The sequence below is a fragment of the Sapajus apella genome, unplaced genomic scaffold (genome assembly GCF_009761245.1).
Source record: "Sapajus apella isolate SASKATOON/1434 unplaced genomic scaffold, GSC_monkey_1.0 scaffold18, whole genome shotgun sequence".
Lineage (NCBI taxonomy): Eukaryota > Metazoa > Chordata > Mammalia > Primates > Cebidae > Sapajus > Sapajus apella.
The window spans coordinates 27,177,831-27,192,394 of NW_022436958.1; the positions used below are offsets into that span (position 1 = coordinate 27,177,831).

At 33.4% G+C, this 14,564-nt stretch overlaps 1 protein-coding gene and 1 long non-coding RNA gene across 3 annotated transcripts in view; one reads left to right on the plus strand and one right to left on the minus strand.

Annotated features, from left to right (window-relative positions):
* The window catches only part of FIGN (fidgetin, microtubule severing factor), a 130,994-nt gene that overhangs the window by 116,005 nt on the left and 425 nt on the right, over positions 1-14,564 (minus strand). The window contains exons 1-2 of one of the 2 annotated variants that reach the window (XM_032286565.1): positions 14,484-14,564; positions 13,549-13,718 (exon numbers count right to left, since the gene is read on the minus strand). The exon at positions 14,484-14,564 is cut by the window's right edge and continues 425 nt beyond it. In XM_032286565.1, the coding sequence (XP_032142456.1) occupies positions 13,549-13,573 (25 nt within the window). In that variant the 5' untranslated portion in view covers positions 13,574-13,718; positions 14,484-14,564. The remainder of the gene's footprint in view (positions 1-13,548; positions 13,719-14,483) is intronic. The other variant, XM_032286566.1, reaches the window with a different exon arrangement.
* Positions 3,243-14,564, plus strand: part of LOC116557089 — an 11,534-nt gene continuing 212 nt past the window's right edge. Inside the window, exons 1-2 of the long non-coding RNA XR_004271353.1 lie at positions 3,243-3,326; positions 3,736-3,742. This is a non-coding gene — a long non-coding RNA (uncharacterized LOC116557089). The remainder of the gene's footprint in view (positions 3,327-3,735; positions 3,743-14,564) is intronic.

Genomic DNA, 14,564 nt, shown 5'->3' on the forward strand with positions numbered 1-14,564 from the left:
TACATGATTACTATCAGAGAGGAATCAGCCAATTTTCCTCTACCAGAAGGGTAAAGGAAAATTTGGGTGGCATTGTATAGGTAAGTAATTCTCATGAATATTTTTATTAGTTTAAAACTCCACAACTTCCTGATTATAAACCAAGTAGAATTTTAAGCCTCTATCTTTTAAATATTTCCTAGATTTTATTTGGTTATTGGCAAGCTACCACTATAAGGCTTTATAATTTGTGGTCTTTACTCTCAATCTGATGGCTTTAATTTACATTTTAACAATTTTATCTTACTTGAAGTATATAGAATGATTTCTAGAAAACCAGAGGAGTCTATTTAACAAAAGAACTAAACACATGGGTCTTCACTGTTGTAGTCAAATTGCAAAAATGCTTTTGCTACTTCTAACATATTGTTTCACAATCTTTACTATTCTACCTACAGTACACTGTACTAGTAGAGCTCTTTGCTGAAGATGCAGTGTTTTTATACAACTAACTAAGCAACATTTGTCCATTATAGCTCACTAAATGGCACAACTCTGTAACAATTCAGGTTCAACAATCAGCACTGCAGATACTTTCCTCTACATAGAGTGTATGACATCAACCTAGATTTCAATATGAAGTGGTAAGATAGCATCTAGAACTTTTCAGCTCTCAAGAGCCCAAACTGGAAGAAAACGAGTGAGCTTTCAATAAAGGTTATAGGTTTTCTTAGTAAAAAATGTGTTTTTAAAAGAATGACAATAGGATCTTTGTTTTTTTCTGGGTTCTTTGATGAAGCAATGTGAGCAAATGCTTTTCTCTGGTACATCTTTAGGTTAAAAAACACAAATGTAAAGTAGAAATCTTGTCAAATACTATTGCCTAACTCTTTACAATTTAGCATTTGATCAAACTGAATTTGCCTTAGAAATACTATAATGCTATTTATTGTAACATTCATGGCAGATTTGAGAAAGTCACTGACCCTTCCACAAGCACACAAACCCAATTGGTAAAGCTACTACTGAACCCCTAAAAGACAGAGTTATTTGTTGGAATCCCAGCTAAATTGTTTACTGCTAGGTATTCAGCACAAATTAAATTAACAGACACTGTTTAGTTAGAGAAAGGGGCCAATTAAAATGTTAACCAAAAACATTCATGAATTAAGTTATCATATCAATTGCAGATCGACTAGTTTGCATCTCACATTTTACCACCCAATATCATCATATTTCTCAGGAAATCTGTCTTGAGTACTGATAGGGCACATATTTGCAACTGCCTATTTATCAGAGAAAGGACAAAATAGAAAGAAATGCTTTAGGAGGTACTTATTTCCCACGTTCAACTACAAGCAGAGTAGCTGTCAGTCAACTCTACATTGGTAAGAAGTGAATCTAGAAGTCTCAAAGTCTAATATTTTATAATTCTGTACCCTCAAATTTTTCTGACTGCAAACACATGAGAAAAAAACTATTTCAAAAGAAAATAGTGATTTAAAGCTATCTGCTATACCTATAATAAAAGTAGGTAAAGATTTATGTTTTATAAGATTTTAAAGATAGCATAATAACTTTTTTTATAAAAGAGTTTCAATGCTCTCCTATCTAGAGATACAAAAATAGAATTAATGACTCTAAGCTCCTTTTAAAGTATATAATTATAAAACTATTTTTCAGGGTTATAAAGTCTTTCTTTGGTAATAACATTACATAAAGAATATAGAAGTTTCAATTTTTAAATGAAATATACAATTTTCAAAGATCTATTCTTTAAATATTTTAATAGCATCTTTCAATTTTTTAAAGTAAGATTAATAAGATATTAACCAAGTGATAGTCTCCTATGCTTTTATCAATTCAATTCACCAAACATATATTGAATATGTATTATAGGTCTTATACTATAAACACATGTTGAAGAGATTAAAAATAAGAATGAATTAGATGTGTCTGCTCTCAAGGAATTTACAGTTTCATAATTTACAGAAACACAAATGCCTAGCAATCTAGGAGAAAGATGATGGTAAGTGATCTAAAGGAGATATTTCAAATGTTCTAAGGGACAAGTAAGTAGATGTCAAAATCAATCCTAATTAGGGTGCCTCAAAGAAGTCTTCACAGATGATGCAACATCTGACCTGGATACAAAAGTCCTAGTAGAATTTCAACAAGTGGAGAAGCACATGTCAGGAAGTGAAAAGAAGGTGAACAAAGACTAGTTGCTAATAAAGTACAGGAAAAAAGGCATTGCTTTCAGTTTGATAAAAATCCACTTTCATACTAAATATTTTAAGGATTTGGGGTCCCTAACTCCACTGCTTAAGTTAATCTGGTTGCCACTCTATTGAAATCTCTTACAGGAGAAAAGCATTAGCTAACTAGTACCCATCAACTCTTAAGATATTAGAATTGCTGACACTTTTGCATGCAACCAATTAATAAGCGTATTTAATGAATGCTTATCATCTCTTCTGATCGGCTTAACAAAGTAATAAATGGTCCTTGAGCTTTCTACATTGTTTCCAAGATAATTTCTGGAGCTTTTTTACAAGAAACAAAAATATTTTGCAACTTTTAAGCCACTAGCAAGGGTCCAAGTTACTTGAGTTTACTAGTCCATGACAAAGGTTCATGGAGTATACAAAACTGCAAGAAATCTTAACAGTCATCGGATCACCTCAATCATCTCTTCTTTTATAAAAAAGTAAACTAAAAACTAAGGCTCAGAGAGGTTGAATGGCTTACCCAAGGCAACAAAATGATAGACCATGGGCTTCAGCTGACACTGTCCTTCATCATTCTTATTTTACTGAGGTGTTCTTACAGGCCCGGTAGAAATGTTTTCAAAAGTCTAGATAGGTTGTTGAACTTCCGCCAGATAATGAGCTATCTGTATATGTCATTAGTATATTCAGTTCTGAATAGATATCTTTATTTTCATAACTTCAAACCAGGAAGAATGATATTTTTTAAAAGGTGAAAAGTTTAAGATCTCCTGAGATGTGTAAACGTTTGGTTTACATTAGAGTCATCTGGGAGCTTAAAATTTCATGTAACTGATCTGGTGTAGGGCTTCGGCAAAACTTTTTTATTGTTTTTTGTTTGTTTGTTTGTTTTGGGTTTTTGTTTGGTCATAAAGTTACAGCTAGCATTTACTGAGTTGATACAAAATTTGACATCAAATTTTTCTAAAATCAATTCAAAGTATTAACTCCTTCAATGATTTGAACTTCCATAATGGCAATAAATACATTAGTTTCCAAAAGAAGTCTTAAAAGAGATGTACCTCCACCTTCCATGAATTTTCTTCTGTCACTTCATTTGTGGCCTAAACAACTTGAGTGAGAGAAAAAAAAGAGTCTGAGAATAATTTGAACCATCTTTAAAGGCATATATATGTTTCCACACTTTTAAAATTGCGGGTAGAAAAATGAGAATAGTTCTTTTAATTTGCATACTCACAAATCCCATATAGTCAGGATTTGACATAGAATCAGTTGTTCCTAAAATGGAGAATATAATTTGTTAAAATAGTGCTACATGCTATTTACGGAGTACTGGTCAAGGATTCTTAATAAGTGATAAGGTTTATTTTACAAAATTAATATTAGGATTTAATTTATAAAATTTCCAATATCATTTTGAGTAACAACCACATGAAAACAGTCTTTAACCTTAGCCTTGCCTCAATGACTTTCTCAAACTTGTGGCCACTTCCCCTATTCCTACATATTGTCTTTCATGAAAAAGGTAGGTTGTCCTTGGCAGCAAAGGTTGTTTTACTTTTCCCTAATATATAGCCTAACATTATCCTCTTAATTAATTCAAACTACCGCTCATGATCTAAATATCATATTCCAGTGGCTGAAATGAAATTTTGTTATCCAGCTTATCAAGTAATAACCAGCCTTGCAGATAATTATCAAAAAAGAAAAGAAAAATAACAGCTCTTCAAAACGCTACATAGCTAGGTAGGTAGGAAGATGGCTGAGACAGAGAGGTTCTTGGTGAATATTCAAATAGCAAAATAGCAGAAAACATTTTACCTCTAGCCCTAAGCAAAGGACATCAGCAGGCTGTGGTTAGAAAATACAGACAATATGTATTTAAATATGTATTTAAGTATACATGTATATTCCATTCATATATGAGCAACACCTCCCATCTTAGTGGTTGTGGCATTTTGGTGTGGCAGGGTAAATTTTCAAGGATCTGTCATTACATGGTGGTAAAACTATAGATTTTTACCCATCATTATACACAAACCTATACTATATGTTGTACTGTCCTTACTAGATATCTTTAAAAATCAATAGTACCAAATAGTTTACCCATAAGCTCTTTTTACTTTGATGCTAAAATAAAACAAGACAAAAATTTTAAAAAAAAACTAAACAAAAAAGGCATTATTGTACTGCATACACTCATTTAGAGATGTATTAAAGAACAAAATATAATAAAAAGCTTTCAGTGTTAAATATTTATAATACTTTAACTGCCAAGAATGTTATTGATGGAGATTTAACACCCATGTTTTAAAAAAATTCTCAAAAGAATTTTGCTTATGTACAATTTTTACTTTTTCTAAAGAGATAGCTGTTCTACCTGAACATCTATTTCTGAATAAAATTCTACTCTCTTACCATCCATGAGTAAATTCATACGGATGATTGGTTGATTAGTACTGTTAGAATTACAGAAAACATATTTTTCCAATTAGGTAACGCTTATTATATTCATAGTAGGTTTAAAATCTTCTCAGAAAAAGAAAAAGCACTGTTCATATAGGCATATAAAACTGCAAAGCTGGTAATATTTTTTCCTCCCAGTTTGTCTGACAAGGATTCAGGCCATTTGGGGTCCCAATGTCTACCTTTGGGTCCTATCAGTATTTCCCTCCCCAAAAATCCTGCTTTATCTTCTGAATAATGCAAATGAAAATCTCTCTTTAAAAGAGAACTTTGTATTGACACTACTGGCATAGGATACCACGATAAGGGCAGGGGGAGTAAGACCCACATCTTTTGTAAGTTGGGCCTAAAATTGACTCCAGATTTGCAAGGCATGAACAGAAAGTCAATGTTAATATAGATGTGCTTTAGAAAGTAAAAATGGCGATTATTCTTAACAAGTTACATATTGGGTATTATTCTTCAAAAATGACTCATAAAATATCTTTTTAAGTACTTAAAGTCAAGAATGTGTTTTATTCTTTTACCTCTGCTTGAATGTAATTTTTCATTTCCAGGAAAGGATACATTTTCTAACTAACCCCCTTAACCTAATTACTCATCAAGAAATACCAAAAGTGTCCCTGACATCAATACCTTCACAAAGAAATATATCTATGCACACGCACAAGAACATATTCCATTTAGATAATCAAAAGTGCAATTTTTATTTAAAAGATTCCCTTAGATCCACGTAATTCCTAGCAGTAAAATTTATCAAAAGCACTTAGTTTGCAAACAATAAGACTGCCATATCTATAGCCTTATTTCTTTATCCATATACTTTAATTGAAAAGTATGAACTATTAAGCATAAAAGGATAATAGTACTGTTTATTTCACAGCATTTGCTTGATCTGAAAATGGGGATTATAATGAAAATGCCTTCAATCTTAAGGGAACCTTTTAATCCTACTCAGGATAATCTATCTTGTAAGATTAAAATCAGTGAATCATACCTAATTAAGATTTATAATTTAGCATCATTGAGGTATACGATCTAAGAGAAAGTTTACAATCTTCAATTTGAAATGGAAAGGGAAAAGAAATTAACACACGAAAAATAAAAAAGCTATTTTTGGCATAACAATATTCTATATTGCCACTTATTTATCCAGATTCTTAGTTTGATCATTTTTAAAGCAAACATTTAAAATGAAAATACGACATTCCAAAGTATAGGAGTAAAGCAGGAAATGAAGACTCCCAATTGAAATTATAGTACAGAATTTATAGATAGAACACAGAACATTAGAAAATATGAATAGTGGCTAACTACCTACTAAAATATTTCAAGTTTGCAATGCCTTCGTAAAAATAACTAACTAAATAAATAAAATTTTTTTTTAAAAAGGTTCCTAAACTGTGGGGTAAATTTTTAGTTAAATGGGACACTGTTATAATAGTTATTTCTAAGCTTTCCTTTATTAAAGTGCCTATCAGTGTGGAGAGCGATGCCTTGTTGTTACACAGGGCAAAGATTTTTCTTCTTAGAAAGTCTCATACGTAGCATTTCTACCCACAAAGTCTAACAAGGCATTCAAAATAAGTTCAGTTTTTTTCTTCCTCAAAAATATCTTTAAAGCCCCCCACTTTCACCCCAGTCTTGGATTACATAAAAGAATAGTTACTTTTTCCAAGCCCTTTGATATTTCCCTTCCTGGCAGAGTCATCTGATGTGAGAAATATCTTTTGAAAATAAATGGTGCAACTTCAAGTGCACTCAGATCCATACTTGCTGGACATTCCATCATATCTCAGTTTTGATTTGAAAAAGCCACTTGACTTCAAAATTCAGTTTTAGGTATCTCAATATGAAGTTCGATCTCATTGATAAGTACTATGGGATGCAACAATGTAAATGTTTTGTCCACCTATCAGCACAGAATGTTCAAACCAAAGGGGTAAAGGAGTCATATGACTAATTTTCGGGGTCGGGGGTGAGTATTGAAATACAAGTTGAGAAACTGAGTCCAGGATTTGAAAATAGCACACTGCAACATTAGTGTTACTGCATGAAAGAGTTACTTTTCATCTTTAACACAGCTGTCACCACATGTTTATATAGCTAAAATACCACTTTGTAATGTCAAAGTATTAATACTGATACCATTATAACAAGGTTATTTGGGGGGTTTGCCCCTCCTTCCTGTCATTCAATGATTATGCTTTCACTTTTTGAATGCTCAGCAGTTTGTATTAGATAATATAGGATTTCTACACTAAAAAAAAAAACAAACCTCATTTTACTTGTGCCTTAATCTAGGAGGGGCAGTGCCGGTGCTTGGTAATAGAGAACCTCCTTGGCTTTTAACTACAAATCTCACTGAAACCCTCCCAACCTAATTATTCTGAGCCTGGGAATAAATACTGAAGTATGTACCTACATGTAACTCATTAAAAAAAAAAGTTCCTTTTAAGAATATTTACACAAAAATTCACGTGATATATAGGAGATATATGAAGACATAGGGCAAGACGAGACAAAAGCAAATACTTCAATCCCCTGTTCAGGTACAGAAAAAGGAGGAGATATTTAGTGGTCTATTTCCCATCAGTTTTAGTAGTATCTTTTACGGCAGAGGCACATGGAATCATTGCGGAATAGTCAGTCTCCAGTAGGAAACCTAGTGACTTCCACAAAGTTGGCCCTAGATAAAAGTCTGTAGGTGGTGAAGGCAGGGCTGGCTTCATTGACCTATCATTTGTGCAGGCACACAGTCCCCCTCCCCCCAACACACACACACATGCACGCACGCACACACACACAAGCACACACCCAAAGGGCCCTGCATTTTGTTTAATGGTCTGTGTTGCTGTCTTTAAATTAATTTTTGAACAAGGTACCTCACATTTTAATTTTGCACTGGGCCTCAGAAATTATGCAGCCGGTCCTGGAAGAAGGTAAAAATGTCTGTAAATGGTGAGGATAAGTCAAAACATAAGCAGAACGTTTAGAACAACATACAGAAATCCACGGCTTCACATTGCACTACTTTTAAAATGTTATTTGGCATGTTACTATTTCCAAGAATAATATTTCATCATGAACTAATGCATGAAAGTAGAAGTCACCAATTCTCAGGTTAGTTTACTCTCATATATGGATGGCATTTAATCGTCAGTTGTTTAAAAAGCATCCAGTTGACATAAGGCAAACATTACGTAAATCGGAAAAAACTATATATATCTATAAAATGGAGTAAAATGCAGTTTCTGTTCTCATGCCAGGAATACATCCACAAGCAGAATGGAATAAGTATATAAAATACCAGCAGAAATTAAAACCTATAGGAAAGTAAAGGTATTTTTAACATTATGAAATTGGGTAAAAGAAAACATTTTATAGGTATTTTATATTTTATATACTGTAGTTAAAAAAAAAAGCTTTATTGTAAATTATATATCCTTAATAACTGTTTGAAAAAAAGCTTCTCATCCTATGAAAATGAGAACAGAAACCTAGTAAAAAGCAAATTTCCCAAGATAATAAAACACACTTTCTAAAAAACATTTCCCAACACAAAAATACCAATACTTAAGCTGAACTATAGGGTAAAAAAAAGTTTAACCTTGGCCCTTCATATAATAAATCATGCATTCTGTTTTCAAGATGTATCAGTTTCAAAAATGATTGGAAGCAGTGATACTATAAATGCATTGTGAAAGTCATGAGAGCTAAAATATGAGCAAACATATCCATTTATACATATATTTAACATAAATACATCTAAATTGAAATTCTCCTTTGGATTTACTGCTTTGGATATACCCTGAAACAACAGCCCACCATATGCAATGTTAAGCAAAGTGTCAATATTCAAATAACAAGACAACAAGCAGATTTGTTGCATACAATATGTAAATATTATTAAAAGAAAGTGCCATATGATATCTTGTGTTTTGATGGTTTCTGATCACCTATCTTTTCTGCCTCCTCAGTCTCTTAGCTACTGTTGTCAACAGGTACTTACGGATGTGCGGTACTGAGGCAGCGCTTCTGAGCAGGCACCTGTGGTGCTGCCCTAAGAAAACATGGCATACCTCTTGCTTTTGATTTGCTTCAAACTTATACGTACCATGTATTTTGAGTATATTCTTGAATACTCCTTATTTCTACTATTTTACTTTTTAAAATAAACATATCTAAAATAAAATTGCCATTTAAATTATAACATCAAAAATATCAAAAGGATCAGTAATCAGCAATCATACCAAAGCAGCTATGCTTAAAATTTCTACCAGAAGTTAAATGAAAAAGTTAATGTTAAAAATTCAAGTTTAGGAAAAAAAGAAAATGACAAAATCCAACCATGGAAAGCACTTGCTAAACTGGCCATTTATTTGCAGTCTGTTGAAAACATTCTTTCATTTTCAATAAACAAAATGTAGGTACAATCTCTCTCTCTCTCTCTCTCTCTCCCCCCCCCCGTGTGTGTGTGTGTGTGTGTGTGTGTGTGTGTGTGTGTGTGTTAGCTGAAAGACAGAATAATTTGGGGACTTGTAAGCTTCCAAGTGGTACCCCCAAATAATTTCTAAGTTCAACCAATTTCACTAAAACATTAGGTCTTGTATAACTCAAAAGAAAGACACATAAGATTTTTTGATTGAGAGCTAAAACTTGCATCATTTTCTGTACCATTTGTTTATTCTAGTTTATCAATGATGCAAGAAAAACAGCAGATATGCTGACTAATCAAGTTTATCTATTAGTAGCATATGTCAATATTTCAAACAAACTGCAGAATAGTTTCTCCCAATCAAAAATTTATAAATCAATTTAAATTCCTGGTAATTAAATGCATTAGCTCTTCAACAATGAACATAGTACTTTACAAAGAGTATTATGCGAAATCTGCACTCACAAATATGTTGATCAAAGGTAAAACAGCACCTTTTTATATCTATTAAACCAAGGTTCTAAGAACTAGAAAGTTCAAGACATAAAAGCCTGCAATTGTTCAAAATACAACTAGTAATTCTGCTGATTTTGGACCATTACAACTGATTACTTAACTAGGCAATCATTGAAGACATACAGACACACACAAACAAAAACAGGGAAGTATTAGCATGGCTGTCTTCACCTTGAGATGAAAATTCTGAAAAAACAATGCAGACTCTCAAACTGTCCCTAGGCATGAACTGAGTAAGATACTAATTTCTAAAAGGTGACAACCAGAAGCTCAGGAAAAAAAAGAATTAACCCATAATGAAATTACCCATATTTTTTCGGGTGGTTTATATTTAGACTATCTTAGAAATGCCAAGTCATAATACAGATGGTCTCTACAGATTCTTGGAAATACCACCTCTTTTCTTCCCTCTGGTTACACTCTTATAGTATCATCTAAAAGTAATTAATGAAATTTCTGCACTCTTGTATATTTATCAGAAGTAACTACCTACAAAAAGGTTTTCAAAGTTCCTGCCTAACATGAATAAAAACCAAAACAAAAAACATTTTCTATTTATGGGAAGGAAAAAAATATCAGCCCTGGAAACTCAGCTGCAGGAGTCTTAAATACAACGAAAGAATAAAACCCACTACTTTCACTCAGAAGATATCAGATACAGTTTAAAGAATCTCACTGATTCAATACAGATAGAAAAATGAAAAATACTGCATTTTCAGAAAAAAAAAAAAAAGGTGTTTCTTGAAACAATTCCAAACAGACTCTATAAACTGTGTTTTCAGAAGAGAAAAGCAAATCAACTTACACATACAGTTTCCAAACAGAAGTCTTACCCTCTTCCAGGAAAACAACAATAAGACTTTATTACCCTGCTATGATTCTTTCATTTCAGACATGATTAATTAGCAAGTATTACACTTCCCAAAACTCCCAACATACTCTTCCCTATTTATTTGACGATAGATTCACATGAAATAACAACTTGCCTCCAGCAGTGTAAGACAAGTATCCAAAAACTCTGCTTCAAAGAAGGAACACTTCTTTCCTATCTTTGCCTCCCAGAATGAAGCAGGCTGCTTCTAACTGCTTTCACAATGTTTTTTTCAACTTAGTCATTTTCCTAACAATACTTTCTAAATTTTAAATAATGCATACAACATATTCATTATTCAAGAATACATAGCATGTTTAATCTGATACCTCTATTTTTAAGCTGAAATTCCACAGGACTTATGTGTCCATGTAGTTTATACTGATAACCATAAACATGCACAATTAATAAACAATAGAGACGATGTATGCAAACATGTTTTGGGACATGGTTTTTGTAGAAACAATGTTTTTTTTTTCCAAATAAAAGCTAATTTTTCACAAATATAATGAAAATAAGAAGCAAGAATTAAGGAGTAAAAGACAGGGAGAGGAGGATAACTAAAATTCGAATGAATGAAAAACTCTTGACTCTCTTTATATTCTTCCAAAATACACTTTCAAAATAATTTTTATTTTGAATAATCTATGTTCAAAATGTCCATTCCATGTGCACCAAGAAGCCAGCCATCACTAAATGTATTACAAACGTATATTTTAACAATCCTCAATTTATAAAGTCTGGGATTTCCCCTTCAACCTTTCAACTGTTACGTCCAGAAAACTTCACACATAGTGAAATCCTAATAAATAGATCCTGTTGGTTCCAAGAAACATTTTTAAAAATCTATATTGGTCAAAATATCCTTGCTTTTTTTTCTGTTGTATTAAATTTAGGATCAAAAACATCAAAGCAGCTTCCACCTCAGAACTAACTTTTAGAGGATCAATGTGACAAGGCAGTCCCTGATAGATGTTTCTCTTGATAAACGACTTGTTCAAAAGAGACATTGTAGCTTTCATTTCCTGACCACAACACACTTTTAATTTGCAACAGCAGAGCTGCCAGAGTGTGAGCACTTGCCCACTTTCTAGTCTTTTAGGTTTGTAGCTCTGGTTCCTTTAGGCCACACATTTGAGACAAACAAAATCTAAAAATAATCAGAGTAAAGAATTAGAAAGTAGGAGCCACTAATGCCACTTTATACATATACACAAGTGTCTCCTTTATATACGTGTATATAAACTTTCCCACCTAGAATTCTAATATATGATAACAAGACTCCTAAGTTAACATCATTTGCACATCAGACATTTAAACATAGGGAAATGAATTATGTGACTATTATTTAATAGTAAGCAGAGACTTAAGAGGGTGGCAATTTACACACTCAAACCTGCTGTTAAATGTCATGAATTATATAACTGCCTATGCCAGTATGTTTTTTATGAATTATTGCAAGGATTGTTATTAGTACTACCTAGAAATCACATTTAAGTATCAATACGGTGAACAGTCAAACCATCCAATTTCTGCTCTCAGCACATTGTCCGAGCTCCGATTTAAAATTTATAAATGTAATATCCTCCTCATCACAGGCAGCAGCCCAATCTGCTCTGAATATATATTACAGCTTTAACATCACAGAGGGAAATCGCCCATCTGGCAATCCCATTCGCTCCAACAGCTCCGGGGGAAAAAAAGCTGTGCTCTCTCCTCCTTAAAACATTTCTCAGGACAAATTATGTGCATCTAAAATAAACAGTCTTCTTATTGATCGCTTCAAAGTCAACAAGTTCCAAATGCAAAATTCAATCAGATCCTTCCTATCGTGTAAGTGTGGTGTGTATTTAGCTCAATAGTCACCAGGGTCCAAACAGAAGTGCATGTCGCGCAAAGGGTCTTGTAGTTCCTCTCTTCGGATTCACATTTGTGTTAGGAGAGAGCAGTGATCACGGCCACACTACAGACCCCTGGCAGATTTGCCCCACTGTTATTTCTTTTTTCATATTCTCTCTTTCCTTCTTTCTTTTGAGGAGGAATTAATGGTCATGGGGTAAATATAACAAATAGAACAACAACAATAACAAAAGCCAGTTTAAAGTGGACATGTCCTTTGGTTATGCAAAATACTTTACATCTTTTTGTTGTTGTTGGTGTTCCCTCTCAGTCTTAATTGAATATCACAAAGTGTACACAGGGCATTGCCACAAGAGCTATTGAAAACCCCCCTCTCACTCCATTTAACTGACCTTTTTTTTTTTTTTTGGGTAAAGAAAGAGGAAAGAGCGATTTCAAATGAAGTCAATTTCAGTGCCTGATTATTTAATTCTGTCACAAGTTAAAAGTAAAAAGCGCTGACAGGAGAGACAAGTCAATGGAAAGGGGAAAAAAAACCTACCCCTATTCTTTAAAAGGCATCAAGGACTTTGGGCAATCAAAATATATATATTTTTTATTTTCATGTAAAAGACACCTCTTCACTCAGCGTCCCCTCCAAAAAAAAACACACTCTGAAGAACCGATTACTCCATAAAGTGCAATCATCGAGAGCAGATAGTCAAATTGCATTAATAGATTGAGAAAAATAAAATTTCCATCCAGTCCTGTTCCCGTGTGTGTACATATATATATATATATACACTTTCATTAGTTAGTAATCTTTCCCAACACTCCTGCTCTCTCCCCTTTGCCCAGCCTCCCCCCTCAAGAAAATAAAAAAACCCACACTGAGTTTAACTAATTTACATACTATTTGACTTCAGCAGTTATATAGTGTATTACTAGTAACATGCAACTTCTGGATGACAGCTAAAACCGATAAAAGTGGATTCAGGTGATATATTAATCAAAACTGCAATATACAAACAAGTGATAGCAAAAGAAAAAGAGCATGGTGACATTAAACATATATTAAAAAAAAAAAAAAAAAGGAATTCTATATCATGAGCAACTGTTCGCCAAGCAGTCTTCAATGGTTTTATCATGCTATTTCATTTGTCTTTCCTATTTAGATGCAAAGGAAGTAAATTCCAAAACTGACATACCATAAACACTGGTGCTACTGATCATTTCTTGCTGGCAGCACAAAAAGCTGAATTGGATTTCTCACAAGCAGGAATTCCAAAGGTTGCTTTTCATTAAAGCCACTTTTCCTCTCAGCTATCAAATGTCACTGCCTTGAAACGTGGGCCCTTTCGTCAGGTATTCATTTAACCTACATGCATATAATTAAGGGGGAAAGCAACATCAACAAAAAGGGGATCTCAGATCACAGGAGAAGAAAGAAAGGAAAAAAAGCACATGACCAGGAATGCAAGTCCATGTCAATTTCACTCACTCCCATTGAAACTAACAAGAGCTCCGGGGAGGACGGTAATAGGATCAGTGGATTGTATATACCATTAAATTATACATCTTTCTCTCCCGTTCCTTGCCAACAATACGCCCACCACGCTGTACCCCCTCCTAGATGATGTGCTTACATTTTTCTGCAACCGATCTTCTGACATTTTCTCGTTCCCTCAGCCACGAGATTGTAATTTAACCTCAACTTTTTGTGTGTGTGCAAGATTCTTATTTACACTTCTTATTTACTTAGAAGTTAGTTCCCGAAGAAAGTCTAGCCCCACCCTATGGCTCCGCTTTCTTATTTTTCAATTTTGAAGTAAAAAGATAGTAATAAGTAAGCCCAATATAGCGAAAAGCGAGATTCTTGCAATCGCGAACTCTTAATCCCATACTATTGTTACAATGATTAAGCAGCAAAAATATGCATTATAATGTTTCGGGGCTACTTTGAACAGAGAAATTAGACAGCAGGTTGGCGTACAGAATAGAAACGAGTGTAAATTGAATTTAATGTTTACAGCACAACTCGAAGATCTCTTTTTATTACAGGTCTTGTATGTATTTATATTCTTTAAAAATAAAACAAAAACAAATTTAAGCAGATGGTAGAAAACTACGAAGCTCCTCTTACCTGAACGCGCGGAGAGAGAACCCGATAGGTTAGCGTAGCATCGATCCGATGTGTTTGCTGATGAATGGAAGCTAGGGTTAA